Genomic DNA, 27,127 nt, shown 5'->3' on the forward strand with positions numbered 1-27,127 from the left:
CAGCAGGGAAACAGAAGGGTGAGAAGGTAGCAGGGTGGAGAAGCAGGGCAAGAAGGAGGTGGAAGAGGGGAGCAGACACAGGAGTGGGAGAGAGAGGAGAGAGCCTCTAGTGGGAGGTCTCCAGGCTGGGTGAGGTTTGGAAATCAAGAAGGAATCCTCTGCTCGCTCAGGAGGGAAGCAGACAGGAGGTGCAAAATCCGGCAGATCCAGAGAAGGAAGGGAGGGAAAAAGAGGGAAAGTTCCTGTTTTGTAAAATCCGAGACACAGCTCTTTGCTAGGGAAGAGGGCAGAAGGCCAAGGGCCTGAGGGCAAGGGGTGGGGCTAGCCTATGCCATCCAATATGGTAGCCAGTAGCCACATGTGGCAATTTAAATAACACAAATGCAATTAAACATCCAGTTCCTTGGTTGCGTGAGCCACATTTTAAATACTGGCCACTTGTGAATACTACATTGGGCAGCACAGACAGAGAACGTTCTGTCACTGGTGTTGGACAATGCTGGTCTAGACAGAGCATGGTGACGGGGGTGCCCAGAGACCCCATGTGGCCGGAAGGTCATGCCCACAGCAGGGTCCCTGGAGACCCCTTGCACACTGTCTCCATTCAAGACCTGTCTCTCCTCTTTGGGACTCCAGCACAATTCTCTCCTAGGACAGCCAGCCCCTTCCTCAGCCCAGCTTTCATGAGGCCATGCCTGGGGTCTCTGCTTGTCCCAGTGCTAGGCCTTTCGAAACCAGGGGAGGGGCATGTGGAAGACTGGGAAGAGCACCAATGTTCAGGGCTGTGCCAGGACAGTGGCCCATGGATAAAGGTGAACCAATCCCCAGTACTGCCTCTGCAGGGCTCAGGGCTTAAGGGTCAGCTCACCACCTCCACGGAGAGATCCAGGAGGACCTCAACGATCACTCAGCTCAGCCCTGAGTTTCACAGCTGGGAACGCTGAGTTTCAGAGAAGGCAGGAAAGAAAAGGCAGAGGGCAGAGGTTTGAACTCATTCACCATTCCTTTTATTATCCTCCACCCCTTGATTTCTCAGACCTTGTGTTAACAGAGCTGGGCAGGCCTTGGGAGCTGGGGCTGGGTCACAGGCAGAGAGCCCAGGATTTGGCTGAGGCTCCCACCCTGACCAGAGGTAGCTGAGTAAGGATCCATCACTAAGAAGGGCCGTCCTGGCCTCACACACTTCAGGATAACACATCCCCATGGAGGCGACAAGGCGTGGACCATGAGTCTGTGCCTGGGGGTGTAGGTGTGTTCAGATGGCTGTGTTTGCAGGGCCCAAGCTGTTCAAACACACAGTGTGGATGGGAGGAGGGTGTGCATGTGGGTGAGTGCACGTGTGTGTGTGCATGAGACACTGTGTGGCTTGTGAGCACACTACACACCTGCTCAAGGCCTGCACCTGCCAGGCAATGCTGGCTGCAATGAAGTCTGATACCCCATCAGGAGCAGTTCTAAAACTTAGGTCCTGAAGGGTTATGCTATCCTCGGAGACTGTGACCAGCCCTGGCAATTCTGGTTCGGGAGATCTGGGGTGTGCCCAGGAGCCGGCGCTGTTTTTGGATTTCTTTGTTTGTTTGTTTTTGGCCTCGTGGCTTGTGGGATCCTAGCTCCCTAACCAGGGAATCATGCCCTGGCCATTGGCGGTGAAAATCCTAACCACGGGACCACCAGGGAATTCCCAAGTGCCAGCACTGTTGATGAGCATCCCAGGGAGATCTGGGGCCAGTAGGAAGCAGGGCTCAAGGTTAGCCATCCAATAGCACTCTGCGATGCTGCAAACATCTCTTGTGGTTCAGTAGGGCAACTGCTAGCCACATGTATATTTACCAATTGTAATGTGGCTAGCTGGAGGAACTGAAGTTTTAATTTTATTGAATCCTAATTAATTTAAATTTAAATAATCCCCCGCAGTTAGTGGCTGCCACTGGGGAGAGCAGAGGTCTGGAGACACGAGGGAGCAGGATGGATGGATGAGGGCCCAGAGGGACAGGCACAAAGCTTGGGGCCAGCAGTGGCTGAGGCTGGGGAAGGCTTCCTTGGGAGGGTTGCAGAGTTGGAGCTGGAGCCCAGAATTGTGAGCTTCCGGCAACTTGGTGTCTGCTTAGCTGAGAAGGTGGGAGAGCTCCTGGGGAGATCCTTCCACCCTGGCGGGGGGACCCCTCTGCCCTGGCTGGGACCCCACCAGCTTCCCAGGGAGCAGGGCTCCCCTCCTGCTGCATCCAGTAGGAGCCAGGGATGGAGGTCAGGATGTCTTCATGTTCTCCTGCAGAACCAGGGTGGAGCCGGTGGCCGCGGGGTCACGCTCTCCCTGTGTGGGCATTGGGGCGGGGGTGGGGGTGGGGGGCGGTCAGCCACCCGGAAGCAGCTGGGTCCCCGGAACAGACATGCGGGCCTGAAGCCTCTGAGGGGCCGAGCAGGGGAGTTCTCTTACCGCCCCTGAGCCCATGTCCTCCGCGTACTTGAACTTCTTCTGCTTGTAGTAGTGCCTCTTGGGCAGGATGTGGAGCAGAAGGAGGTCACAGAGAACCGTGGCCTGAGGGGGCGGGTGGAGGACAGAGCACAGGGGCCTGGGGACAGGACCCTGCACACTCCACCTCCGTCCCCGCTGACCTCGGCGCCCAGGCTGAGTCCTGTCTGGACTCAGGTCCCCTCCCACCTCTGTCCTGCCCCAGCTCTGGGCCTCGGTTTCCTCAGACAGGCTGTGGGTCTACGGAGGTGGGGTGGGCTCAGAAAGAGTGAACAATTTCGGTCAGGTTTTGGGGTGGGAGACTTGTTGCTGAGGTGTGGGAGGAGAGGGACTGACCCCAGCACAATGACCGCATGGCCTCAGCACTTACCACCCCGAAGATGCCAATCCCAGAGCCGATGGTGGTCATTGTGGGAATGATGTCAAACTTCCCAGCCTGGTGGCAGGGCCCAGGGGAAAGAAGCGTTAACGGTCAGAAAGGTCTGATGGACAAGGCCTTCCTCAGAAGCCCTAAGATCAGGCCGGGGGCAGGGGGACCTCCCCACCCTCCAGTGTTTCCTGACCCCATAGCCCACTGCCCACGGTCCTGGCTTTGCATGGGGTCGCAGCCACTGGTCAGGAGCCCTGGGTTTTGACCTTGGCTCTGCCTCCCTGGACATGCCGAGATAGAGGGGCAGTGTATTCACAGGCTGGAAAGTCCTGCCCGCAACAGCACATTATCAGATATGGAAGTGCTGAATGAGGCCCATCCAATTTCCCATCACCTAAAACCATAGACACCCCAGAGACACCAGCAGGAACCAAGAATGTGTCTCAGGCCACCCTTCACACTACACACTCACCTTGCCGTCCACCAGGATGTCAAAGCGAATCCCAAACACCTTGAAGAGGTGCCGGTAGTTGGTCCCATTCTCCACAAAGTGCCTGGCAAACCTTGGGGAAGGGGAGAGGTGGCAGGAATGATGGAGAAACATCTTGGGTCGGAAGTTCCCAGAGCATCAGGAATGCTGGAGCCCTTATAGGTCCATGAGGAAGCCCCATGCCCCCGAGTATTACACAAAAGGGGACTTGTTGGCAGGAGTCCAAGCCTCATTCCAGGAATGCTGTATTCAACCATCACCCTAACTCCTGAGGTTGGCAATTTCCCCAGCCAGTCCTGGCCAGGTGGGCTTCAAGGGAATGGAGAGCCAGGGGTGGGGCTCAGGCCTCTAAGCTTGTGCTCCCTGCTTGGCCAACCCCAGGAGGATGGGAGTTTCCCAGGCTCCTCTGCTCCCCTCCTGGGGATACCTGCTTGATCTCAAGGGATGAAGGGAGTAGAAAAACCCATGGGGCCCCAAGGAAGGAGGCACTAGTGGGGGCCCGGCAGGCACCTGAAGTTGAAGCCTTGAGACAGTTTTTTCTCCTCATACAGCCCATGGAACTCGTAGACGGGTTTGCAGTGCCGCACGTGCCAGTCCAGGTCACAGTGCCAGTCGATGGTGATGCCCACCACCCCACCCTGCCAGGGATACAGGAGCTCAAGATCCAGGGTATAGGATCAAGAAGTCCTGCCTGGTAACTGGTGCCAGCAGTCTCTTGAAGAGGGAACATTTTTGTTTAGCTGTTTGTTTGAGAAGAGACCCTGAGAAGCTGCTTGAGGATTGAGGTCCTGTCACCCTCTCTGGCCCTAGCTCCCACCCATCACACTCCAGTTTCTGGAATACACCAAATTCTTCCTACCTCAGGGCCTTTGCACATGCAGTCACCCCTCCCCCACCTCCCATTCCCACAAGGTTGCCTCTTTCTCATCCTTTGGTCACTTCTCCTGAGAGGCCTCCCCTAACCACCACCCTCAGTCTCAAATATGCCCCTGTGATTCCTTCTGAAGTGTTTTCTTCTAAAACATGTTTTACTTTATAGCCATATATTTATTCTCTGTGATTATTCACCCATGACCATAAACTCCACAAGGGTGGGACCGTCTCATTCACACTGATTCCTGAGTCCTAGTGTGGGAGGCAAGGAAATCGCTATTGAATTAAAGAGTGAGTTTGTAGGGACTTCCCTGGTGGCTAAGACTCTGTGCTCCCAATGCAGGGGGCCCAGGTTCGATCCCTGATCAGGGAACATGCCAGAACTGAGAGTTCGCACACTGCAACTAAAGAACTTGCTCGCCGCAAGGAAGATCGAAGGTCCCGTGTGACACAGTAAGACCCGGCGTAGTCGGATAAATAAATAAGACATACTTTTAAAAGTAAGTTTGTAAAGACATGGACTGGGAAGAAAGAACCTGAGAAGGGGGAAGCTCCTCTGGGCAAGGCAAGAATCAGGGACAGGTGGGGCTGGGCTGAGCAAGAGGAGAGTTGTGTCAGGTCAGAGCAGGCGTGGAGCTAGGCAGGTAAGCCAGAGGCTAGATGCTTGCAGACAATGGTGATGGGTGAGAAGTTCCCAGTGAGGGTGGCAGGGAGATTTTTAGGAAAGGGGAAAACTATAACATTCAGCTTTCTGGTCCTGTGTGTTGCTACAGAGTAAAACCCCTCCAGGGGTTGGCAAACTGAGGATTGAGGGCCAATTTTGTTTACCTATTGTCTGCGGTTGCCTTTGCCCTGGGTCATTGGAATGGAGACCATGTGATCTGTGGCTCATACTTATTCTCTGGCCCTTTAAAGAAAGTTTGTCGACCCCCATACTAGTTAAAGGTATAGTGAATGAGGGCTTGCCAGGTGGCTCAGTGGTAAAGAATCTGTCTGCCAAGCAGGAGACGTGGGTTCGATCCCTGGGTCGGCAAGATCCCCTGGAGAAGGAAATGGCAACCCACTCCAGTGTTCTTGCCTGAGAAATCCCATGGACAGAGGAGCCTGGCGGGCTACAGTCCATGGGGTTGCAGAAGAGTCGGACCAGACTGAGCGGCTAAACAACCACAAATGGTGAGTGAGTTGTTTTGGGCGGTGATGTCACAGAAAGGGACTGATTTCCATCTCGGAGTCCTGCAGGAGCCTGATGATGTGAATCACGGGCAAACATGTCCCTTGGATGCCTCGGGCCAGGCAGCACTGAAGTGCCATCCTGTGTGTGAACTCACCTGACCTCAGGACAACCCCGCAAGACTTGTACTTATTATTTTTCCCACTTCACAAGAGTACAAGCTCAGAAACACTGAAGGGAGGGAACTTGTCTGAGGTCATGTGGCTCTTTCAGGCCAGAGCCAGGATCTGAACCCAGACAGGCTGGTCTGTGCTCCTTATAAAGTTCCCCTCCTCTCAGAACCCCATGTGACTGCACATCTGAGAATTCCTCCAGAATTCCCAGTAACCCCAGGCAGGCACAGGACTTCTCAAGGGCATGGACCATGGGATTTAAGTTACTTTTATCTAATATTTAAAAGGCAGAACTTCCCTGGTGGTTCCACCTGCCAATGCAGGGGACATGGGTTTGAACCCCAATCTGGGAAGATCCCACTTGCTGTGGGACAACTACGCCTGTGTGCTGCAACTTCTGAAGCCTTTATGCCCTAGAGCCCGTGCTCTCCAACAAGAGAAGCCACCGCAGGGAGAAGCCTGCTCACTGCAACTAGAGAGTAGCCTAAGCTCGCATGCAGCAATGGAGACTCAACGCATCCAAAAATTAACTAATGAACGAAAAAGAAAAACAGCAGGCCCTCAGAAGACATCCAGGTCTCATCTGCCTACGGCCATTCATTCTGGGCACCTCCTCAGTGCCAGGTCCATGCCAGGGCCTGCCGAGGACACAGGCCTGCATCTCAGGGGCCCCAGTATTAAGGGATAGGTCTGTATATATGGTCAGCCAGAAAGAGGGGATTGGGGGCATGGGGTGGTCAACTGGGCCTGTTAACCCAGGTCAAAAAATAAGGCCCAGTGATACGGGGTCCAGGCCTCCCCACACACCAGGCACTATACCTTCTCAGCCAAGGTGCTGAAATTCTGGCCTGACTCCTGTACCACATAGCCGAGCTTGAAGACTGGACACAGAGGGTGCAAGGTCTTGTGAAACAGGCAGGTCTTCATGTAGCGGGCATCCACCTCCTCCACCAGGTTGCGCCTGCGCAGGCAAGAAGGCAGCAGCATGCCAGCTGGAAGGGCACCCACCCTGCCCAGGAGCTCGGGGGGCCCCTCCCTCCCAGGCCCCAGAGACGCTCCTCCCACAGCCCTTGGAGCTGAAGGCAGCCGCCCCACATGCAGGGGCCCAGCCGAGCTTCTGCCCCCAGAAGGAAATCAACATGAGAGCAGGGTGTCAGAGGTGACAAGCCGTGGCCTCCAAGGGCCTCCAAGGGCCTCCTGCGTCTCTGCCCGCTTTTCCCACTAACCTGGTGACCTTGAAGCGTGGAAAGCTGATGCTGTTCTTGATGAAGAGAGTGAAGTTCTCGGCCTCTCGGAGAAGGGCAGGGCTGGAGGAGACCGCACTCACTCACCAGCCCCTCCCCAGGAATCCCCTGCGGGCCCACGGGAGCTGGCCTGGGGGGCTGGGACTGTGAGAACCCACGGGATCTTCCTGGGTCACTGAGGGGTGCGCGTGCTGTCATGTGGACTCCCAGGCCCCTCGATCAGGGGCCGGGGCATCTTTGGCCTGGGCGGCACAGTTGGGGTGTGGGTGGGGTTGGAAGCAGTGGGGATAGACCCTTCCCAGAGCACAGATCCAGACCCCCCTCTATCTGGGCTGGGGACCCTGCTCCCCGCTCCCGGGAAGGACAGGGCGTTACCATGGGATGTTGTCATCCACCTCCACGGGGCACCAGCCAAAGATCTCGCAGGTCTGCACGGTGTCGTTGAAGGCCACACACTTGCCTGTGCGGATGCCTGCAGCGAGGGTGGAACCCCTGGGTGCCCACCCCAAGCTGGGGCTGCAGAGGAGACTCCCCAGGCCCCACTCCTGGGAGCCCCCAGTGATCGGGCACCCAAGAGCAGAAGCATGAAGACAGACCTTCTGGGATGGGGGAGGCCAAGGTCGGGGTGGCCGGAGGGGAGGGGGCAGGAAGGACTTCCTGGAGGAGGAAGCCTGGAGCTGCAGAAGGGAACGGCCTTACCTTGGGCCTTTCTTTCTGCCTTTCCCGGGGTGCAGCCGCTATTATTTGTGCACGTGCCCCCTTCCGGATTCTGGGGGAGGAGAGAGCTGCTGGCCACAGGCCCCCTGGGTTGGGTCCTGAGTAGATACACAGACATCCTACCCACCCCTGCCCCCAGGGCCCTAGGGATGGTGTGGGGCAGGATCTGAGATCCCTTCAGGGTGACCCTTGCTCACAGCCTCCTTTCCCCAGTCCCCCCACCGCCTGGACCCCTCTGGGCTTGTGCCCAGCTGTCTCAGGGCTGATGTCAGCTGGCAGAGATGGGGGGGGAAGGTGTTGGGGACTGGGCAGGCACTGAGGCTCAGCATCCTGCTTGACACACAGCTGGGAGGGAAGCCTCAGCTCTGCCAATGGTGGGCCATCACTCTGTGTGAATCTATGCCTGAAATTCCATCACTATGGCCCCGCAGGGAGGCTTAATCAAGCTTTCCCTCCAATACTCAAGGGGACCTCCTCTTCCACATCACTTTTTCCTGAAGGTTCAAGAAACAGGGAATGGGTAACAGTCCTCACCTCTGCACAGTGACCTTGAGCCTGCCGGGGGGTGGCGATAAAATTGGTCATGACCACGAAGGAGCTGTCCCCCTGGAAGTGAGAGGCAAGGGGAGGGCAAGACAGGGTTCTGAGCTGGGAGAAGAGCCCGGAGAACACCAGCATGGTCCCAGCCAGCCCCCAGAACCCACAGGACCCCCAGCAGCCTCTACACTCATGACATCAGAGTGGGGTGACGGCACTGGGCTGCATCTGTGCCTCATTCACAGGGAAACTGAGGCCCACAGGGAGGCAGGACAGAGCCTAACCCAGCTCTGAGACTGCACGCCCTGTGGGTAGGAGGTGCCCCCCGAACAGTCAGCTCACCTGTGCTGGGAAGACGTAGTCAGCCACATCCCAGACCTGGGGGCCCAGGCTTGGGAGCTGTGTCACAGCCAGACCTTTGAGTTTAATAGACACACTGCTGATGAGGCTGCTCGAGGTCTGGTAGCCCTTCTCGTAGACAAACACCCACCTGGAGGGGGATGAGGAGGGCAGAGGGGCCAGAGCTGGGCAGGGCCACTCCAGGATGGCACAAGGCTGTGGGCCACTGGCACTTCCTCCCTCCTCCAGGGAGGGGAAGTCCTTTCCCTTCCCGTCCCCAAGGGCATCTCTGAGGCCACTCTACTCCTAAAGCTTGGTGTGGGGCTGGAGGCGGGTAATCTTCGCCTGCCTCCCTGTGCTGGAGCTCCATCCTTCTTTTCATTAGGAAAATGCTAATTCCCAGGGAGAAGAGGCCCTGCATGTCTCTTTTGGCTTCTCTTCCAAGAGTAGGGTTTGCTGGAGGCCAAGCTTCTTGGGAGTTCATGCGGTAAAGAATCTGCCTGCAGTGCAGGAGACCTGGGTTCGATCCCTGGGTCAGGAAGATCCCCTGGAGAGGGAAATGGCAACCCACTCCAGTATTCTTGCCTGGAGAATCCCCATGGCCAGAGGAGCCTGGCGGGCCATAGTCCGCGGAGTCGCAGAGTTGGACACGACTGAGCAACTAACACTTTCACTTTTCAAGCTTCTTGGACCCGTCTTCATCCCTATCTCCTTCCTTCCTGAGTCGTTCCCACTGAGAAGCAGCAGAGCATGGTGATGGCTGAGAGCCTGACCTTTGGTGTCCAAGTCCGGGCTTGCATTTCACAGGCTCTATGATTTGGGGAAGCTATTCAATTCCTCTCTGTTTCAGTTTCCTTGTAAAATGTAAACAACAAGAGTACCAACAGTACTTGTGCTGTGAGTCAATGCCTGGAAAAGCACTTAGAATGGAAACTGACATGGGGTAAGCGCTATATGGACAGACATTGCTGCTGCTGCTAAGTCACCTCAGTCCTGTCCAACTCTGTGCGACCCCTTAGACGGCAGCCCACCAGGCTTCCCCGTCCCTGGGATTCTCCTGGCAAGAACACTGGAGTGGGTTGCCATTGCCTTCTCCAATGCATGAAAGTGAAAAGTGAAAGTGAAGTCGCTCAGTTGTGTCCCACTCTTAGCAACCCCATGGACTGCAGCCTACCAGGCTCCTCTGTCCATGGGATTTTCCAGGCAAGAGCACTGGAGTGGGGTGCCATTGCCTTCTCCAGACAGATAGTAGCTACTATTATCTCAGCCATGCTGGGAGCTCCTGGGGAGGGGGACTGAGTGGAAGGGAAGCCAGAGAGGGCAAATGGCCCTTTGAGGGACTTATAGCATCTGGCCCCAGGTGAGGCCCTGGTGGGAGTGGCTCAGGTTGGAGGCCTCCCAGCTTTCCTGGGAAATTCTGGCCTTCCCCTCCCAGCATCAAGAACCACTGCTCTTGGGACTTCCCTGGTGGTCCAGTGGCTAAGACTCCACGCTCCCAATGCCAGGTGCCTGGGTTCCATCCCTGGCCAGGGAACTAGATCCCACAAGCCGCAACTAAGACTTCTCACGCTGCAGCTAAAGATCCTGCATGCTGCAACAAACACCCAACTCAGCCACATAAATGAATATTTTCAGAAAAGAGCCCCTGTTACTTTAGGTTCTTCATTTTTAATCTGGGAGGTTTCGTGGGGCCAACCTCCTTCCTGGCCCCATGGTGGGGGCACATGACCACAGCTTGCTAAGCAATGTTCCATTGCCCTTGCAATGGCAACGGGCCTAAGCATGGGCACAGAATCCCGAGGAGTTTCAGCAAGGAGGCCAGAATTTTTCTGGAAATTACTGGGAAAGAGACATCATCTCGGCTGGGTGGCTAAGCCAGGTGGTTACAAGACCAAAACTATGGTGAGTCATCTTTGTTATCTCACGGAGAGAGCAAGCCTGAGAATGAAGCCAACTTAAGAGAAAAGCCAGGCCAGGAGACGGAGAGGACTGGACTGCTGACAGTGCCGTTTGAGCACCTGGATCCTGCCATACCTGAAGCATGTTGAAAAATCTACTTCTGGACTTTCCAGTTACATGAGCTCATAAATTCTTTTCCTTTATTTAAGCCAGTTTGGGTTTGGTTTCCGCTGCTTGCAAATGAAGGTTCTGGAGAATACTCCTCTCCAGGGTGTGGTCCCCTTCCTTCAGGAAAGAATCTTGGCGATTCACTGTAAGAGTGTGTGTGTTTGTGTGTGTGTGTGTGTGTGTGTGTGTGTCCATGGTACCCATCAGAGTGTGTAGTCGTGTATCTCCAGGGCAAATCTGTGAGCACAACTGTGGCTGCGACTGAGTGTCGGGGGGTGTGTTTCTGCCTCTGTCACTGCTCACACTACCTTTAACCCACCTGTCCAAAGCAGAGCTCAAAATCCCTCTTCTGTCCCCCAGAACTCAGGCTCCAAGACAGGATTCTCCCGGCCTCTTATTCTCAGAGCCACTGCTGGCTCTCTGGGGGTGTCTCCCTGCTCCAGGCCCCAGGAGGGCAGCCCACCATGTCCTCCTCTCCCCTCCTAGAGTCCACTCCTCTCCTCTAAGCCCCTTCCCGGCCATCCCCCTCCTGGACCGCAGCCTGGTACTGGCCCTTAGGAACTTAAGCATGGTCACTGCTGCCCCCTGCAGGCCTCAGATGGTAACAGGCGAGGTCCAACGGAGGATCCTACTGCTCAGCGTCCTGAGCCTGCCTCTCCATCTCCAGCCTCACCAAGGAAGGTGGGCCGTCTGAAGTCGCTGTTGTCAGGGAAGATGGGGAGCTGCCCCATATTCTGAACTCACTGCAGGAGAGGTCACAGACCCGCCTCTTGGCAGCTCCCATTCCTGACATCTTAGCCTCATTTCTCTCTTTGCCCCAAACCAACTCCTCATGTAGAGATGGAAAAAGAGGCCAAAGGGAGTGTGAAATCAGTCCTGAATATTCATTGGAAGGACTGAGGCTGAAGCTGAAGCTCCAATACTTTGGCCACCTGATGCGAAGAACCGACTCATTGGAGAAAATCCTGACACTGGGAAAGATTGAAGGCGGGAGAAGAAGGGGACGACAGAGGATGAGATGGTTGGATGGCATCACTGACTTGATGGACATGAGTTTGAGCAAGCTCTGGGAGATGGACAGGAAAGCCTGGCATGCTGCAGTCCATGGGGTTGCAAAGAGTTGGACACGGTTGAGCAACTGAACTGAACTGAAGGGAGTGTCCCTTCTGTGTCTGAGACAGACCCCAGGCTTGAAGCCCCCAGCCCAGGATTCTGCCCCTTTTTCTGCAGAGCAGCCTGGCATCAACATGTCTACCGGGAGCCACACCGAGGCTGTGCCCTGGAGCCAATGTTGCCATTCCAGGCTGTGTCTGCCCCCAGGAGCTGTCAGTCCCGGGAGGCCCAAATCTGGCCTCAGTGACCGTAGTTCTGATAATAAGAGAATGACAATGGCGGCGTTTGGCCCGCCCCTCCAAACCAATGCTCACCTGGACTGGGTCTCGTAGTCACCACCCCAGGAAGGCCACCGGGGGGGCCTGATGCCAAAGAGACCAGCATCTTCAGAAGCCCCTCTTCTCCCAGAAATTCTCTTTCCCATTCTTTCCTCCTCACCCTCTGCAACACCCTGACCTGGTCTCTCTTCTCTAACAGCCCCTTGTGGGAGAGGTCACATGGCGGAGTGGCTGAGGGTGCGGCCTCTGGAGCCGCAGAGGTCAAGGTTCAAGTACCAGCAGCGCCACTCACCAGCTGTGTGGCTTCAGGCTAAAGACTAAACCTCTTGAGCCCTGGATTTCTCAGTTAAAAAGGAAGTGAAGGCACCTGCCTCAGAGATGCTGCTGATGCAACAAACGCAGCCACTCACTGAGCCTGGGCCTCAAGAAGAGAAAGAGTCTAGGTGATTGGAGGATGCCCCCGTGAGTTCTCTTTAAGGAAATCAGCACAGTGCTTGGCATGCAGTTAGCCCATAAAAAACCAATCCTATTTATTTACGGTTTCTGGTCCTCCTTCACTAATTCCTCCTTAAATGTCAATCTGCCCCCGTCCCCTGGCTTCTATTCTGGGCCCAGGCAGAACCCTGTGTGCACCGCCGCAGGCACACTTTGTCCCTGATTTTCTATCTCCGCTTCTGCACTCTCCTCTGAGATTCAATCCCACACATTCATTTAGTCAGTCAACAAGTATCTATTTATCAGGCCCTGTTATGTGCCAAGGACCGCTCTAGGCATGAAAAATACAGAAGAGAACCCAACAAACCCCAATTCTGCTCTCAAAGAGCTTATCCAAATGTTGAAGCTCCAGCTGTGAATATTCGGTGACACACACTCCTTCCCCTTGCCCTGGGCCCACCCTGCCTCCAAACATCGCACAGTTGCCTCCAACTTAACTCGACCCTTTGGAAAACAGTCTAGAATTTCCTCGAAAAGTTAAATGCAGAGGAACTTCCCTGGTGGACCAGCAGTTAAGAATCTGCCTTGCAACGCACGGGACACAGGTTCGATCCCTGGTCTGGGACTGAGATCTCACATGCCGCAGACCAGCTAAGCCCGTGTGCCGCAACAGCTGAGTCCAGGCACCACAACCGGAGGGTCTACAAGGAAGATCCCGTGTGTGGCAACCAACACCTGAGGCAGCCCCATAAATAAATAGATAAATATTAAAAAAGAAGTCAAACATGAAATTGCCATTGACTCAGCAACTCCACTGCTAGTGAGAGAGTCAATTCCTAGGCAGTTTGATGAGAAGTCCAGGGTCCCTGAGAAGGAGGGAGGGGGCTGGGGTTCTTGAAGAGGAGATGGGGATCTGGAATTCTCAAGGAGGAGGAAAGGACAAACATCTTTTTTTTCTCTCTATTCCTTAGTCTTAGTCACATAAATCATTTTTTTTCCTTTAAGCCTGGAACTGATGATTACACAACAAACAGCTCAGTTTCAACTCTGTACTAAAGATTATAGCTTCTCCTTCCTGAAAACCTTCTGGCTAATCCTGTTATCTTAAAATGTAAAATATGGGAGTGGGTCTAGTAAGATATTTACAATCTTGAGACATTCTTTTGATTTATTGTAATAACTAATTTAAAAAGTATATAACTCCCTTGCTTAGAATAGTGAGGGGGACACTCTCCGTCCCCCTTCTGATGCCTATGTCGGAAGCTCTCTCTGTCCGTTTTCATACTTTAATAAAACTCTGCTACACAAAAGCTCTTGAGTGAGTAAGCCTGGTCCCTGGTCCCAAAGCTAAATCTTCTTTGGAGATCAAGAACCTGACACCGTTCACCATAAGCTACTACCGGGAACTGAATACCCAAGAAAACTGAAAACATATCCTCATAGAAACTCATACACAAATGTTCACAACAGTATCCACAAGCAGAAAGTGGAAACAACTCAGATGTCCAGCAAAGTGTGGAATTTCCGTATAATGGCATATTATCCAGCCCTGAAAAGGACCGAAGAACTGACACGTTATAACCAACGTGGATGAACCTTGCAAACATGATACTAAGCAAAAGAAGCCAGACACAAAAAGGCCACACGTTGTATGATTTTATCTACATGAAATATCCAGAATAGGCAAAGTAAGGGGTAAGGAGGTGCCATGGGGAATGATTGTCAATGGTATGAAGTTCATTTTCAGTTTAGTTCAGTCGCTCAGTCGTGTCCAACTCTTAACCCCATGAACCGCAGCACATCAGGCCTCCCTGTCCATCACCAACTCCCGGAGTCCACCCAAACCCATGTCCATCGAGTTGGTGATGCCATCCAACCATCTCGTCCTCTGCCGTCCCCTTCTCCTCCTGTCCTCAATCTTTCCCAGCATCAGGGTCTTTTCAAATGAGTCAGCTCTCTGCATCAGGTGGCCAAAGTATTGGAGTTTCAGCTTCAACATCAGTCCTTCCAATGAAGTTCATTTGGGGGTAGTGCAAATATTCTGGAATTAGATAGTGCTGATGGTGGCTCAGTGGTAAAGAATCTGCCTGCCAATATAGGAGTTGCAGGAAACACAGATTCGATCCCTGAGTTGGGAAGATCCTCTGGAGGAGGGCATGGCAATGCACTCCAGTATTTTTGCCTGGAAAATTCCATGGACAGAGGAGCCTGGCAGGCTACAGTCCATGGAGTCACAAAGAGTTGGACACGATTGAGCACAATGGTTACACAACTTTGTGATTATACTAAAAACCACTAACTTGCATATTTTGAAAGGATGAATGTTATGACATGGGAAATCCATCTCAAAACAAAAGTTCAACTGGGCCAAACTGAACACCTCAACTCCCCACAGAACTTGCTTCTCCCCACAGAACTTGCCATCTCAAAACAAAAGTTCAACTGGGCCAAACTGAACACCTCAACTCCCCACAGAACTTGCTTCTCTGGTGTCTTCATCCTGCAGGAAAGCGCTGTACCTATCCCAGCCCCCAGGCTCACAGCCTGGACGTGCGATGCTCACACCCCTCACTCTGCCTCTTGCTCATATTCTTTCATGGCATCCCTCCATCCTTCCTGTCTCCCCTTGGCTTTCACCAAAAGACCCAGAGAACTTTTTGTAGGGGGAAGGGCTGAGACACAAGAGGAGCTGGATCAGACTCCAGGGCAGCTCTGACATGGGACAGGGGGGGACAGGTCATGCGCTTGGTTGTACAGGGTGTAACCTTGGTCCACGCACTATCAAGCAGGCAGAGCATCCCTGGGGAGAGCCCAGACCAGACTCCAAGCCCAGGAAGGATTGTGTTCAGAGCTGCAGCCCACACTGGGGGCTCAGGGGTTAATCAACATGCAGACAAGTCAAGCCGATGATTTGTCTTTAAATGTTTTGAATGAGTCGCCAGCCTCTAAAAACGAAGAAATGTTCCTTTCACCCATAAATTCCAGTTTCCTACCGCTCTTGAGAAGCCGGGAACTCTGGCCATGCCGGTCACGTCGCTCAGTGCCGCAATGGTGGGCAGAAGAGGCTGGGGGTGGCCACCCCCAGAGCGGGGCCGCGGGATGACGACCTGTCTGCCTTGCTCACCGCTTCTTACTTGGCCTCACTTTCTCCTGTCATCACTGCTGCTGCATCTCAGCTGTCCTGCCTCTGACGGCCCCGCTCTACCCCAGCACCTGCCTGTCCTGGGCCTTCCCCTGTTAGACACCCTCCCATGGCCCCCCACCACATACAGAAAAAAGCCCATGCTCCTCAGCTCGGCGTTGAGAGGTCTCAGCCAGCGGCCGTGCTCGCTCCTCCCTCCCCTCTCCCTTGGCTCCCTTCATGATTCCCCAGCCTAGTCCTAGCGACTCTTTCGCGGTTCCCTCCCTGACCCAGGACCTTTGATCACACGCCCCGCTCTCCTGCAGAAGCTCCTGGACTGAGGTGGGTACTCAACCAGGCTCCACCAATCAGGATACTCCCTTTCCTTGGCCACAATGATTGGTTCTGAGATGAGCACATGACCCAATCCCAGCCAATAAGAGTTGGACCTGGGACTTTACGGGAACTCTGGAGGAGGAGATCAGAGTTGTGCGGCGGGGCTGCTGGTGGCCTTTTTTCTACTCTGCGGACAGAGAGTCGTCTTGAGAATGAGACCTCCGTGGAGGAAAGCAGAGCCGAGAAGAAGAGAGTCTGGCTTGCTTTTTTGGAGAACCCAATGAGACCAACCTGAATTCCTGAATTCCATCCCATAGAATGTGCTGCTTCTGCACCCTCATCGTGGAGGATCCAGGCGGGCCTTAAGCCTGCACTGATTTTTCAGTTACACAAACCAGTCAATACCCCCAACTCTTCATTTTGATTGGGTTTCTGTCAATAGGAACCAAGAAGTTCCAGCTAATCCATCCCCAGCCTCTCTCTCTCTCCTGTCCACCCTGTACCCCACCTCTATCCCAGGGAACCTGACACAGCCCTAGATACAGAGAAGATGCTGTAGAAGTGTCCTCAGATACCTCTTTCCCTGTGATAATTTGTATCTCTCCTTATCTCTGATAGGTGCACTCCAGGATCAGAGGCATGTGACTTCAAGTGCTCCATATAGGGGCACACAGAAGGCCCATGGGAAAGCCAAGAGCAAGATTGCCTGGACTATAGCCTCCTGGCCTTTGCTCAAGCCTGGTTCTAGCACTATGTCACCTCCTCCAGGAAGCCTTCCCAGACTCCCCTTCCCACATGACATTCACAAATCCCCTTGAGACCCACCTGTGTGTGCAGCCAGACCTCTCTCCTTCCCTGACCAGAGCAGGCCGGACAGGGACATGTCCCAGCATACCCCATGTATGGACCTGCGAGGTCATGAATGACAGCCCACTGCCAGCACACCTCCAGTATGGAGAGCTCATGACCTCCCAGGAGACGGCTCTAACTGTAAATTAACTCTGAATTTTAAATATTATTCCTTTATTCATTTATTTTTGTCTGCACTAGGTCTTTGTTGCTGCGTGCAGGCTTTCTCTAGTTGCAGTGAGCGGGGGCTACTCTCTAGTTGCGGTGCTGAGCTTCTCATTGCTGTGGCTTCTCTCGTTGTGAAGCACAGCCTCTAGGGTGCACAGACTTCTGTAGTGGCAGCTCACAGGCTCTAGAGTGCAGGCTCAGTGATTGCGGCACATGAGCTTAGTCGCCCCGAGGCATCTTCCCAGACTAGGGACTGATCCTGTGTCCCCTGCACTGGCGGGTGAATTCTTAACCACTGGCCCAACAGAGAACTCCTAACCGTCTTACCATGCTCAATCGCTCAGTCATGTCTGACTCTCCTACCTACTGTGGACTGCAGCCCCCCAGGCTCCTCTGTCCATGGAATTCTCCAGGCAAGGATACTGGGGTGGGTTGTCACGTTCTCCTCCAGGGGATCTTCCCAACACAGAGATTGAACCCGTGTCTCCTGCATTACAGGCAGGTTCTTTACTGTCTTAACCACCAGGGGAGCCTTGGGAGGTGGGAGTAATTAAAGAAAGGCCATTCCTTTGCAGGAAAGAGCAAATTATTCAGCCTTCAGGCAACATCTTTAGAGGGTTTCCCAACCCCCTGCTCCATGAAACAGTTGAGAAATCGAGACCTCAATGGCTGTGGGTGCCTGGCTGAGCCGTCTGTGCAGTGATGGGAAGTGGCCAGATGAGGGAGCCAGAGACAGCAGGAGTCGCAGCCCCAGCGGGAGTTTGAGGGTCAGGTTAGGGGGTGTTTCAAAGGGACCCTGCCTTCCTCCCTCTGCTTTGTGACTTGGGCAGGTCAGTGCCCTTCTGTGAGCATGTTTCCTTTCCAGGATATCAAGGCCGACTTTGGAGCCACACAGCTGGATTATGATCCTGATCCTGCCTCTTTGTAGCTGTGAAAACCTGGCTAACTCAGTGTCTGAGTCTTAGCAACCCTAAGGAGTGCACTGACTGGGGAGGGAGGGAGAGAGGTCCCCATCCCTGGAGGCATGTGTTCAGCACCGGGTGGTGCCCTGGGGCATATGCTGTAGCTGGGGGTGGGGTGGGAGGACTGTCCCCTTTCCCTCTGACAGTTTGTGACCAACACACAGGAGGCATGGCTTTGCTCCCAGTGCTGATCCAGAAGCAGAAACAGGGAACCACAGGGGCCGCAAGGAGGACAACGTTTTCCCAGTCTCTAGGGGCAAGGGGTCGACTGGGCCCGGCTAGGCAACCCCTCCCTTCCCAGGAGGGTCAGGAGTGTGGCTAACGGTGAACCCATTAGAGGGGTTCGCCCTCATGAGGTGGGAGAGGAGGAAGCTGGGGATTAGGAGGCCCTGGTTCAAACTGGGACTGGAGGCTGACTTGCTGCGTGACCTAGAAATTCCACTGCTCCCCTCTGGGTCCGTTTCCCTCACAAGTTCAGTGATACTGCAAATATCAAATTGGTTTGTGGACAGAAGGCTGAGGCTGAAAGGTCTCGGAGGCTGGTCTGTGGCTGTGCTCTACCTGCTCGGTTCTGAGGCTTCAGGGACCGGATGGAGCCGAAGTGAGGCTGTTTTGGATGATAAGGCCTGGGGGGACCAGGACTATGTGGTCGCCATTTGGCTCCTGGTCAGCCCTCCCTGGTTTGGTCTCACAGCAAAAATGGGGATGTGGAGACCAGAAGGGCAGGGTTACTGGTGCCCTAGATCCCCCAGCAGGGGCTGAACCCCCTTCAGTGGCCCTGGGGCCTCCGGGAGCCCTCTGTGGGGTCACTGTAAGTGCACCTCCCCTGCCCTGCTCACCACCCCCCTACCCACACACCAGGGCACTCAGCCCCAGAGACACATCCCGCAGCCACACCCGATAAGCAGGTGCCCAGACACATGAAGGCACACTCACCCCATGCAGAGCTCTGGGTATGCCACACACGCATCCACACACCACGCGTGTGATCACACAAGCACCTGCTAAGACAGCCAGGAAGATGGCCTTTGTGTGGACCCCAGAACAGCAGCCCATAGGTGAGTCCCGCCTACTTCTGCCCCTGCAGCCCTGGGAGGGTGGGATAGGTCCCATGATGCCCAGAAAGGGGCTGTCATCCCCAGGGCCAGAACCGACTTCCAACCTTCGTGTGACATGGCGCCTTTAAGGCACCAAGTGTTCTGAACCTGCAGGTGTCTCTGCTCAGTCTCGAGCAACCCAGGACGCCTCTAGTTCAGGCAGGCAGATGGGAGCAGGGTCTATCCCACACTGGCTTGTAAGGTGGGGCACTGCTTCCACCCCTCAGCAGTGCATTGGGAGGTCAGAGGTGGAAGGGCTCTGTGGGAAGCCGCTCGAGGGAACCGTTAGCTGTGAGTCAGTTCCTCAGAGCCCAACGGCTTAACCTCTTGTCGCCATATGACTGGGAGCAGGGCTGCCCCTCATCCCTGCGTCCCTGTCTCGGCAGCAGATTAGCAGGTTCCCATTCCTTCTGAAGGGCACCAGAATGGTTTGTCAGGAGGGATGAGAGCCACGAGAGAAAGAAGGGCTCTCTGGGGCTCATGGGAGGCATCGCAGAGCCTGGAGGACAAGCCCTGGCTGGGGGCTGGTGATGGGGGGCAGCAGGGAGGGGGGTCCACACTTACCCAACGACGTAGACCAGGACCACGAGCTGGATCAGGCGGAAGACGACGCCCACCTTCTTGTTGCGCACAAGCACCATCCGGGGGGTGTCGTACTCGAAGAAGAAGGCAGCCAGCTCATCCTGGATCCGCTGCGCCATGGTGGCCAGGCTGGGGGCTGAGAACCGAGCCCCTTGCAAAGCCCTGGCTCCCCAGGGGTGAGCCAGGCGTCAATACTCACAGTGTCTACAGAGGTGAAGCTTCTAGGGCTTCCCCAGCCCCTCACAAAGAGCAGGGCGGAACAGGTGGGCCCAGAGGTCAGGAGTCAGAGGTTGGTTGGCAACACTTGAGTTGGATGGGAGCGTCCTTGGGTGGTCAGAGCTGCTCTTGGCCCCTGGCAGGCGATAGACTGTGGGCCAGCCGTGCCTGTGGACAAATAAATTCCCAAAGATAGATGGGGGCGGGGCTGGAGGGGGGCCACCCAGGCCCAGCCCCATTGCCCCTCCTGACTCGGCCTGGGCGGCCCGGCTGGGCCTCCGGAAACAGAAGTTGTTGGCAGGAAACCATGGGCCACACGTCATAAGGCAAAGATAAAGCCATCAGCCCCCCACAAACCTGGCAGAAGAGAGCTGGGGGCTCAGGCCAGGGCCTGGCTGGAGTGGCCTCTGGCAGAAGCCCTCCCCACACCAGGGACTCCTCCCGTATCCAAACATCCTCCCTGCCCTCCCTTGGCCCCCAGGTGGAGCACGCAGGCCCTGGGGCTCTGCAGCCAGGAGGGCAGAGAGGAAAGACGGCTGCTTCCTGGCTGGCTCCCTGACACTTGCTGAGCCCGAGGCAGGACCCCCACCCCGACCTCCCAGACCCCCTTCCATCCATCTGCCCCTCTGGATCTGAGCCTGGCCTGTGCCCAGTCAACTTCAGCACTGGGCTGGCATCTCCGACCTCCCACTGCTCCTGTCCTGGATTCACCTCCACTACCCTGAAACCAGCATTTCTGGGTACCTGGGTGCAGGTACCCAGACAGGATAAGGGCCACATCTATTACATGTCATGGACGGGCTCCCCGAGTTGAGCTCAGAAAGCTTGATGTGAGACTGTCTCGGTGCCCACTCCCAGCTCTGCTGCCTGCTAAAGGGCCCGGCACCTTGCCTCACCTCCCTTCTTCCTCCTCTGTGAAACCAGGAGATAGTGAGCTTTCTTCATAAGTCGAAATCCCGGGGATGGGTCCTGACAACACTGAGGACCAAGAAACTGAGGTGGCTCTTGAGCTTGGGGTGCAGCCCCTCTGCAGTCCCTGCACACGCCCCCAGCCCAGACTCTGAACACAGGGGTCCCCGGGGGCTGGGCTGGGTTGGGGCAAGTCCTGTGTGAGCTCTCAGAACACCAGAGCTGGAAGCTTCCCCGCAGCTCCGCCTCATTCTGCAGGTGAGGAAACCGGAGCTAAGAGAGGAGAAGTGAATTGCCCAAGCTCACCCTGCATGGTACAGAAAGCCCCCGCTTGAAGCAGGAAGGTCTCCCCGGCCCTCCCTCAGCCCAGGCAGGGTGTTCTCAGGGTTCCCTCAGCCCTTCCCCCTACCCTGTCCAAGCTGCCCCACCCTGAAGTCTGATAGGAGTCTTCTTCCTGGCGGGGCTGTAACTGGGAAATCACTCTGGGCCCGGAGCCAGGCCCCAGGGCTGGGAATCCCAGCCTTTTGTCTGGGTAGAGCAGCCTTCTGGACAGCAAGGGACCCCCCACCCAGAGGGCAAGCCTGCAGCTCCTTCCAGCTGGCCCCCCAACCAGGCCAATCACCCCCATTAAATAGACTTATCTTGTGCAGAGCACCCACCAGTCTCAGGCTCAACTCTTGTCCAATGATGCTACCTGCAAGAGGGCCTGGCGAGTCCACTTCCTGGGCTTTTCTAGGAAAATCCAGAGATGCTGGGAGGCAGAGCTGTGGTAGCCACATCCCTTTGGCTTGATCTTGACCCCAGACAAAAGGATCTGTCCTCTTCCCAGCTGACCTCGTGGCCCTTGGACTAGCAGGCCCTGGACATGAATTGCTTGCGATGGGAGGTGGGGTGCTGGATGCTGACACTGAGTCTGAACCATTTCAGGAGGGTTGCTGGGACTGGATGAGGGGGTGTGGTGGGGGAAAGGAAGGGAGCAGAGAGGAAGATGAGAAAGGAAGGAGGAAAGGATGAGGGATGGAGGAAGGGAGGGAGGAAGGGAAGTCAGGCAGAAGTTCTCCCATCTGCGTCTGTGCCTTTCACACCCTCACATGTCTGCCCCCTCCTCCTCCATCTCTTTCTCCCAGAAGGAGCCAGGCTTGCTGACAGACAGATGGACCCAGGGACAAAACGGCTTGCCTGGAGCACACACATGAGCTCCTGTTACAGTCTTGGTTCTGACCCTGACCCTCAGAAAACAGGACACCTGGAGAACGGTCTCATTTGGGGATGTTATCATAACCCCCCAAACAAAAAGAAATAAAAGAAGTTCTATTTCTTTCCCCAAATTCCTTTCCTTGCAAATAACTCTGCAGAGTAAGACAGGCAGCTGATAGAGTCAACATCCCTTCACCGGTTCTAAAATGCATCTTTCCATGGGCTGTGCTTTCCTAACCTTAGCCCCAGCTTCAGCATCCCCAGGGACAGATATCCGTGTTTGTTCTAGACATCTTGGGGCGTGAGGGAAGCCTGAAATGCTGTGGGCTTTTCTTTATAGCAGCCTTAGTTGGAGAATCACCATTTTACAGGTAAGGCCACAGAGGCTCTGGAAGTTGAGTGCCACTGTCACACAGCGACTAGCTCCCATGTCTGCTGGTGGCCAGGAAGGAGGTTCCCCAAAGTCTGAGATCTTGGCCCAGAGCCCACCCCAAGACTCCAGCCCTCGAGAGCCGCCAGACCTGCCTTATAAGCCCAAAGGCCGAATGGCCGGCTCGGGCACTGGGCCGGGCCTTGTAGGGAGAGAAGGCATTGCTGCCAAGCGCTCGGCCCAGGATGGCCTCCCTGCCTGGCTAAATTTAGCGGCTCTGTGAGCATGGAGGGGCCTGTGTGCCTGTCCTGGAGGCCAGCCCAGGCCCTCAAGGGGGTCGCAAAGTCTCCAAAGACTCTTCTTGGCCATTCAGCGTCCCAAGGTTGCAGAGGCCACACCACCGCCCGAAGAGGAGTTCAGCCGAAGCTCCCCAGACCATCTGGGCCAGCCTCAGTGTCCCAGGGACTCACCTGGTACCTCAGCCTCTCAGACACCGGCTGGAACAGGGCCCTGGGCTGGTCTGTCTGGACTGTCTGGGGGACATGAGGGGAGAGCAGGCACCCATGCGGAGGCCACAGCAGGGGTCCCCAGGCTGGCATCTCCCCACTGCCTGGACCTTGCATGGCTTCTCTGGCCTCTTCTGTCCCCAACTATGGGCCATGATCTGGCTGGAGCCCCCCTGCCTGAGTGTCTGGGGCATCACAGCCCCCTGGTTCTCCTCCATGCTTGGGGGTCATTCCCCCTTGGCCCTCAGCCTCTTCCTGCCACTGGAACGTGGGGCGATTTGGGGCTGGCCTGGGCCCTTGCGCTGCACACTTAGCAGGCACACACCCAGAGGTCCACCTCCTGCTGATGCTGAAGATGCTACACCCACAGCAGCCACATACCCACCGCCCCCTCTGGCCCCCACTCTTTCTTCTAAATCAAACTGCATTAGGGTGTAAATTTGTTGTTGTTGTTCAGTAGCTGGGTCGTGTCCGGCTCTTTGTGATCCCATGGACTGCAGCCAGACACTCCTCTGTCCATAGGATTTTCCAGGCAAGAATACTGGAGGGGATTGCCATGCCCTCCTCCAGGGGATCTTCCCAACCCAGGGATGGAAACCAGGTCTCCTACATTGCAGGTGGATTCTTTACCATCTGAGCTACCTTACATGCAATCACACATAGCCATTTTAGTTACACAGTTTGATGAATCTTGATAAATGCCTGCAATGCCCCCCCACCCCCACCCCAATCCATCACTCACGAACCTTCCTCCTGCCCCTTTGCTGTCAATCTTCTCCGGCTCCCAGCCGGGCTCTGTTGCTCTGTTACTAGATTTGTTTTGCCTTTTCTGGAATTTCACAGAGCTGGAATCGCTCAGTATGGGCTCCTTTTTGGTTCTGATTTCTTTTCCTCAGCACCAGGGTTTTCAGCGTCATGCATTCTGTTGCATAGATGGATGCACTGATTTTTATTGCTGGTGGGGGGGTGGTGTTGCCGTTCGACTGTATGGACACACCACAGTTTGTTTATCCTTCCCCCGTCGATGGACGTCTGGGTTGTTTTAGTTTGGGGCCACAGAGAATACAGCTGCTGTGGACCCTTGGGTTCAGGTCTTTGTGTGGACACGTCTTCATTTTCTGTGTTTGCTCTTCCACTTCTCCCAACGCAGCCCCAGTGGGCCTCCCTCCCAGATGTGGGGTGTAGTGGGGGGGCACAGAAGCACAAAATCCTGGCCTCTGGAGGGAGCAGCAGGAAGGCCACGGCATTTTGGTGGCTGCCGTCCCTGATCCAGAATGAAGTGTGCCGGGGCTTTCCCCGGAATTCCCTCCCGGGCCCGCGCCCGTGAGGTAGGAAGCCTCTGTTTACCTTGGCCGCCCTGTCTCGGCCCATCAGGCTCCATGCCGTGTGCTGGACAAGGCTGGACTTGGGCAGGCCTGAGGGGCAGGGGCGGAGGCAATGCAGGCTTGGGCACGCGCCCCAGAGGCTGCCAGGAGCCCTGGAGCTCGCCTGTGTCCTGAGCAGACCCCCAGGCCCATCATAGGGCCACTCACTGCCTGTCTGTCAAGATGAGGGCCAGTCAGATGATCAAGCCAGAGTGAGCCATGCCTGGCCCATCTCGTGGAGCTGGTTGAGGACGCCCGAGATGAGGTGTGTGTAAAGGCTGTGTTCTGAGATGGACCTTGTACAAGGGGGAAACCTCCTTTTCATTCCCAGGTCCTGCGGTAAGCTGTATGCCAAACCCTGTCCCCCAAATTAAACCTGGCAGCTCCTAAGGGCGGCTACAGCCTGCTCTGGTCATGGCCAGCTTCCTGGATGCCCCATCTGTGCCTTGCACGGGGCCCTCTTGCTCAGAGGAGACCTGCATGTGTGGCTTATTGCTCTGCAGCCACTGCTAAGAAATTCTTTGAGACCTCCCTGGCAGTCCAGTGGTTAAGACTTCACCTTCCAACGAGCAAGGTGTGGGTTTGATCCCTGGTCAGGGAGCTAAGGTCCACATGCCTCAGGGCCAGAAAACCAAAACATGCAAAACAGAAGCAATGATGGGGCAAACTCAACAAAGACTTTAGATACGCTCCACATCAAAAAAAGGAAGAGAAATTCCTAATCTTCGAACAAGAGGCTCCACGTTTTCACTCTGCACTGAGGCCCACTGGTTACGGAGCTGGCCCCACCTCTGGCCCTGTGGGCAGGGCCCAGGCCCCTTCCCAGGGCAGTGAGTCCTCCCTTCAGAAGGGAAAACGAGGGAGGCAGGGGACCCTGGCTCTTCCCTTCCCAGAGTCCCTGGTCCCAGAGGGCAGGGCCGTCTGGGCGAGTCAGGAGTTCATGACAAGCAGCCTCATGAGGCCCCTGGACAGTGTGCACCTCAGGAAGCCCTGGGGGGATGCATTCGAGTGGGGCTGGTAAGGACCAGAGATGGATGGCACCTGGGGGAGAGACAGGACCCATGGAACAGCCAGGGCTGGGGTCCCCTCTGCAGGGAACACGGGACCCCTGATATTCAGGCTCCAGGCCCAGCCCTGCTTCCCATGGACCCCTCCCAGCCTTGTTTCCCCATGAATCACGTGTAAAGGCCTTTGATCACGTGCACAAACTGTCAAGCACAGTGCACCTGCGGAGAAGGCAGTCATGTCAGAGACTTGACTCCAGAAGTCAGGGTCTCCCCTGCCTCTCATCTGACGAGATCATCTCTGGCTGGGGGCATGGGAGCCCCAGATCTTGCTCATGGATCCTGGGGGAGGGGGACGAAGGGGTGGGAGCCCCCAAAGGAAGCATGGAGTGGGCAGAGGGGGGCCCGCTCCCCAGCAAACACAATAATGACCCTCACGGCCCCAGACATTCGACCTTTATTTTTCTACCAGACTGCAGGTCAGCAGGTGGGTACAGGCCCCTGCCCCTCCTCTCAGCCTTCCTCCCCTACAAAGACATGGAGACTCTGGGTTCTCTCACTTTCAAGAGAAGGGAGGGCAAAGGCTAGGGGGAGGGGCCGCTGAATGTTGAGCCCATCCCTCTGCAAGGCAGGCTGAAGGGGCTTCTGATTCCAGGGACCAGGATGGGACGTGGATCTTGATTTACATATAAAAGAATCACTCTGTACTCTCTCGAGGAGGGGCAAGGACGCAGTCATTGCTCACAGCTTCTGTGCTGAGCTAGTCTTTGCCGGAGGGGCAAGAGATGAGTGCAGAGAAACATGTGTCCCTCGAACGCTCTCTTCCCTCCACAGAGGTGATCCAGGTGCTCACGGGTCCCTCCAGCAAGGACAGAGGGAGGGAATGTGCCCTTGATAACTCGCCATTCTTAGTGACAGACACCCTTCTGGCTCATGGGTGTGCGGGCGGCAGGGGCAGAGACTAAGGCCAAGGGTCACCCGGCCATGCAGAGGTGGGGATGGCTGAGCCCTGGGCTGGGTGGCAGGGCAGTGTTCAGCGACCCCAAGGAGGTCTCAGGTCTCAGGCGGCAGGAGCACAGAAGGCAACTCCATCCTCTGCTTGGCAGGGCAGGCAACGCAGAGATGGCATGTTTCGTTTGCTTGGAACAGAGAACCCTGAGTCTGCAGCTGAGGCGGGTAGGCTGGCCATTTCCCAGGAAAGGGGGATCCCTGCTCAGCCCCCCTCCCCCACTCCTGTGTCCCTCTCTGTAAGTCTTCAACTCCCTGCATGGATAAACAGAAACAGGCTCAAGCCCTCGTGAGTCGATTCCAAGGAAGCGGAGTGGAATGGAGGGGGCTGTCTGTCCTCGCTGTGCAAGGCTGGGTCCGGATGTCCCCTCTTCACCCTGGGGCCAACCAGGCCCCAGACCAGGCACTCACTAAGAGTGAGATCAGAGTGGTTCCCAGAACTCCATCAGTGTAGACACGCCCGCGGGTCGCTAAGGGCATGCCCCGCCTCAAAGCAGGGGAAGCGCTCAGAGTGTGAGTGTGCGTGCTTGTGGATCCAGGGAGGAGGGCTCTGGGCCAGCTCCAGCCTCTGGGCAGGCCCCTCGCAGGCTGCAGATCCTGGACTAGAGCCCGGAGACCTGAATCACAGAGCCCCCAGGCAGGCGGGAGTGGGGACGGAGACCCCAGGCCAGGCCTGGTGGTGAGCCCAGTGAGCAAGCAGGCGAGTGTGCAGGCGGGTGGGGGGTGGGAGCGGCGGAGGCGAACAACGCTTGGGCAACCGTCACTCTGAGGTACATGCTGGAGACTCCACTCTGCTCCCCGCACTCACTTCTGGCCCTTGTCTTCTGGAAGAAAACCCGAGAGCGTGTGAAGACGTAAGTGCGGGAGCGCACATCCAGGCTGGCTCCCTCAGGCCCCTTCCAGCCTCGTTTTCTCCAGGGAGAGCCCCACTCTGCCACAGCATCTCTCAGTCGGCCCCCAGCCCTGCTCCATCCCTCTAGATATCCCGGGGCTTCCGTCACCCCACGTATTCCATCAACACCCCCAGAGCATCCGATGTATCTTCTCTTGGTTTCTAGTTTGGTGAACCACCACCCACCAGGAGGAGGTCCGGGAACCAAGGCCACCCTGACGCCTCACCCATCTCTTGTCCTCTGCTGCCTCAAGGCTTCTCACCAACAC

General features: G+C 55.8%; 2 protein-coding genes across 7 annotated transcripts in view; both read right to left on the reverse strand.

Annotated features, from left to right (window-relative positions):
- Positions 1-984: 984 nt before the first annotated feature.
- P2RX1 (purinergic receptor P2X 1) lies at positions 985-21,437 on the reverse strand. 2 transcript variants are annotated; one of them, XM_069603152.1, is made up of 13 exons: positions 21,177-21,437; positions 19,375-19,776; positions 8,388-8,535; positions 8,043-8,114; positions 7,491-7,560; positions 7,167-7,263; positions 6,774-6,854; positions 6,367-6,508; positions 3,841-3,968; positions 3,313-3,403; positions 2,841-2,906; positions 2,435-2,536; positions 985-2,311 (listed from the first exon to the last, which is right to left on the reverse strand). In XM_069603152.1, the coding sequence occupies exons 2-13, from the start codon at positions 19,509-19,511 to the stop codon at positions 2,246-2,248; spliced, it is 1,200 nt and encodes a 399-aa protein (XP_069459253.1). In that variant the 5' UTR covers positions 19,512-19,776; positions 21,177-21,437; the 3' UTR covers positions 985-2,245. The 2 variants fall into 2 exon arrangements, with proteins under 2 accessions (XP_069459253.1, XP_069459254.1); XM_069603153.1 differs by lacking the exon at positions 21,177-21,437 and adding an exon at positions 20,505-20,777.
- Positions 21,438-25,399: 3,962 nt separating this feature from the next.
- Positions 25,400-27,127, reverse strand: part of ATP2A3 (ATPase sarcoplasmic/endoplasmic reticulum Ca2+ transporting 3) — a 39,930-nt gene continuing 38,202 nt past the window's right edge. For 4 of the 5 annotated variants that reach the window (XM_069542769.1, XM_069542767.1, XM_069542772.1 and 1 more), the window contains one exon: positions 25,400-26,790. In XM_069542769.1, the coding sequence (XP_069398870.1) occupies positions 26,771-26,790 (20 nt within the window). In that variant the 3' untranslated portion in view covers positions 25,400-26,770. The remainder of the gene's footprint in view (positions 26,791-27,127) is intronic. The other variant, XM_069542768.1, reaches the window with a different exon arrangement.

Source organism: Ovis canadensis, chromosome 11 (genome assembly GCF_042477335.2).
Source record: "Ovis canadensis isolate MfBH-ARS-UI-01 breed Bighorn chromosome 11, ARS-UI_OviCan_v2, whole genome shotgun sequence".
Taxonomy (NCBI): Eukaryota; Metazoa; Chordata; class Mammalia; order Artiodactyla; family Bovidae; genus Ovis; species Ovis canadensis.

Bases quoted from the DNA above. Each gene is read 5' to 3' on its own strand.
- P2RX1 (XM_069603152.1), bottom strand. From the start codon at position 19,511: ATGGCGCAGCGGATCCAGGATGAGCTGGCTGCCTTCTTCTTCGAGTAC. The intron at 8,536-19,374 runs GTAAGTGTGGAC...ATCCCCCTCCAG, and splicing joins GTCCTGGTCTACGTCGTTGG to GTGGGTGTTTGTCTACGAGA. The intron at 7,264-7,490 runs GTAAGGCCGTTC...CCCTCGCTGCAG, and splicing joins GGCAGAAAGAAAGGCCCAAG to GCATCCGCACAGGCAAGTGT.